Below are 3280 nucleotides of genomic sequence, written 5' to 3'. Positions count from 1 at the left end.
ACACACACACACACACACACACACACACACACACACGCAAAACTGTAAGTGCAGCAAATTAGTAATAAGCTCATAAAATACTTGTTTTTCTTTTTTGTTTGTTTGTTTTTTGTTGCAGCCGGAGAACTTGTTGTATTTTAATCCTCAAGATGAATCCAAAATCATGATCAGTGACTTCGGTCTGTCCAAGATGGAGGGCAGCGGTGATGTCATGTCTACGGCCTGCGGCACGCCGGGATACGTGGGTGAGCCAATCAGATTTCTCCCTTCTATAAGGTTATTCATTAAYATTGCCATCAACCATTTCGTCACTGATGAGCTTTGTCTTGTTTGCACATGCTGACCCTGCAGGACCACATTACTGCARGATATTACTTTAAATGAACTCTTACTTTGTCTCCTTCATCCATCCATATCCTCCAGTTTCACCTCTGACCCCCACGTCCCCCAGACTCCTGCAGAGGTCTGTCAAACCGAGTCTTTTCCACTCCAGATGCATCGTGTCTGCATGTAAAAGTAGTAAAAAAAAGGAATGAAAATGAAAACCAGATTTGAATGACGAGTACAAGAGCCCCCCCCTCTGGTTTCTGTCCACCGTTTTCCATATTTGAGCAAAACTTTCATTCACAATTGACTTTCTCGGKCTCGTTCAGCAGAGAGACACACATATCTCCACAATGAGTCAGAATAAACAGACTGTGATTCAGCTCAATTGAAACATTTCTCCACATATGACACATATATGTTGTGATCTAAGGCCTTGTGTGTGTACAGGCGAGCACACCAGGTTTRTTTTGGGGCAGCTGTGTTTGTGTGTCAGGTGAGGTCTCTGTGATCAGGATTCTGGTTCCATCTGTGCTAGGGGTCCTTTTTTTTATTAGCTCAGACCAGGACAGACCCTCCACCTCACAAACATCAACAGTCGTACGACGTTGGGACTCGTGAGAATCTGTAGCTCGTGCAGAAAACTTCCCACCATAAAACCAACCTGCCATGTGACTTTCATTTAAATAAACACGGGGTGTCTGCATATTTTCTCTGCTTTCAGGCTCATTAAACTGCTGCTGTTTTGAGTAAATGAAAAATAAAAAGAAGCACAACAATCCACATTTACGTGTCGGCGAGTTTATGACCAGGTCCCAACAGTAACCAGTTTTGTCCTCCCTCAGCTCCGGAGGTTCTGGCCCAGAAGCCGTACAGCAAGGCCGTGGACTGCTGGTCCATCGGAGTGATCGCCTACATCCTGTAAGTAGCGGCTCCGCCTCGTCCTGCGTGACACGACACCGTGTGAGATTCACAGTTTACCACAGTTCCTCAGCACCAGTCATATAAGCTGCATTAACACTGAATAAACATCCTCCTGCTGGGAAAGCTGCATCTACATCAAGTCTTCCTTTGTTTTTGATATAGATTGGATTATCGACAGTCRATAATATTTTTGTACATGTGTTCATGTATCTGATATAAACACAAAATGGCTTTAACTTAAACCGTCTTTTACAGACCTTTTTAAGAGTCAACTCCATGCTACTCATTGCATAAGATCTTTGCTTAAAACTGTTTGTCTGTTAGCAAAATATCTCCACAACCATAGCTCAAGTTTTAAAGAAAATTTTCTGGAAATATTCAATAGATGTACCGCTATGAAAGTTTTAACTTCTGGAGCCAGTCCAARTCAACAAAGTCATTACAGGCACCTATCTTAGAAAACACAAAATGGGTCTAAATCAGTCAATTTTTACAGATTTTGCTCTAAGATTTATTGTGATAGTAGCTGAGAGTCATCCCCAACACAAACTCCAAGTGCAACTCTTCACACAAGATCTTTGATTAAAAGTTAAGCATTAAACATTGATGCCAGCCTTGTTTGTCTGTTAGCAAAATATCTCACGAACCMCTWGTCAAATTTAAATGAAACTTTTAAGGGGTAATCACTACATATAGATCTACACTTTTTTAAATTTTGGATTCGATCTGATTGAATTTGTCCACCACAGCCAATCAAACCTAAAAAACACAAAAACCTTGATAACTCAGTCAGTTTTACAGAAATTWTGCAGAAATTGGACTTGGTAGTAGCTGAGAGTGATTCACAACACATTCTTTTGTGCAGAACMTTATTCTCAAGGTTGGATCAAAACAAAGCTTAGGTTTTTTTWAAGTCAATATTGTTTCACGGAAAATCCTGTTTGACTGAGTCCTTCAGTGAACAATATTAACAGATGTTTAGGTACAAAATAAATATTTGTATTTTGTAAATGGACTGGTTTACATGAGTACATTTGTCTGCTATTAGCTGGACAACACAGTCTGGTGTCTCACCAGGTCCACATTTGGTGAAACTAGAACGATAAGCAGCTCTTCGTGACTTATTTTCATGGTATAAATGAGTTTTATCTGTTGGACAGTATTGATTTCAGAAACCCCAAAAACTTGAATTTAAAGGACTTTGAGGACTCATCAGAGTCGTTTGAAGAACAGCTTTTGTTACAGGTTAAACATACAAACAGAATAGCCTCAMTGTGTGAATTCTTATCAAACAYTCTCATTATTCAGATYYTTTCATTTTCTTCCGTAACATTTTTCGGCATGTATGTCTTTCTTCATTTTTGTGCTATTTCAACAATTTATATCAAAACGTTCAGCTCCTTCAGGACATCCCAGCTATGACCTTTGGTACTCCAACAATTTATACTTTCGGAGATATTTAGCATTTTTGGTCATTTTTTCCTCATTGGAAATGAATGAAACTGTCTTCAACCTCCTTAAAACTCTTCAAAATGTTCATAAATCTTTACTGTACTTTTTAAATTTTGTTCTAGTTCTGCTTTTTTTCCCTTCTTACCAATTTCAGCTTCTTTCTGCTTCTATTTAGCTTATTATAGCCTTTTTTCTGCTTTTTCAGCTATTATTCAGATCTTTTCTGCTATTCTTCTGCTGATTTTTATTTTCTTGTGTTCCTTTCTGCCTTCTTCAGATTTTTCTGCCACTGTCAGCTGGATTTCTGCTCCTTTGTAATTTTTATGTGCAACTTTTTGTGTTTTTCTGCTGCCTCTTGAAGCTTGACTTTTGTTCTTCAGCAAATTTCAGCAACCGTTCAGCTTTTTTTAGGTTCCAACACAACTGTTAACATTCAGCAAGCATATATAGTTCAGCGTTTAAACATATTTTAGCTTCTCCAGCAGCTTTCAGCTAAGTCATTCAGCAATAGGGCGGCCACAAACAATTATTTTAATAATCGATTAATCACCGATTATTTATTCGATTAGTCGACTAATCG

General features: G+C 38.6%; 1 protein-coding gene across 1 annotated transcript in view; it reads left to right on the top strand.

Annotated features, from left to right (window-relative positions):
* Positions 1-118: 118 nt before the first annotated feature.
* The window catches only part of camk1da (calcium/calmodulin-dependent protein kinase 1Da), a gene marked incomplete at both ends in the record, with an annotated part of 13563 nt that continues 10401 nt past the window's right edge, over positions 119-3280 (top strand). Inside the window, 2 exon segments of the mRNA XM_014025358.1 lie at positions 119-245; positions 1170-1245. Coding sequence (XP_013880812.1) covers positions 119-245; positions 1170-1245 — 203 coding nt within the window.

This window comes from Austrofundulus limnaeus, unplaced genomic scaffold, assembly GCF_001266775.1.
Source record: "Austrofundulus limnaeus strain Quisiro unplaced genomic scaffold, Austrofundulus_limnaeus-1.0 Scaffold470, whole genome shotgun sequence".
Taxonomy (NCBI): Eukaryota; Metazoa; Chordata; class Actinopteri; order Cyprinodontiformes; family Rivulidae; genus Austrofundulus; species Austrofundulus limnaeus.
Note: the sequence above shows the minus strand (reverse complement) of the source record. Positions and strands in the feature narration are given on the sequence as shown.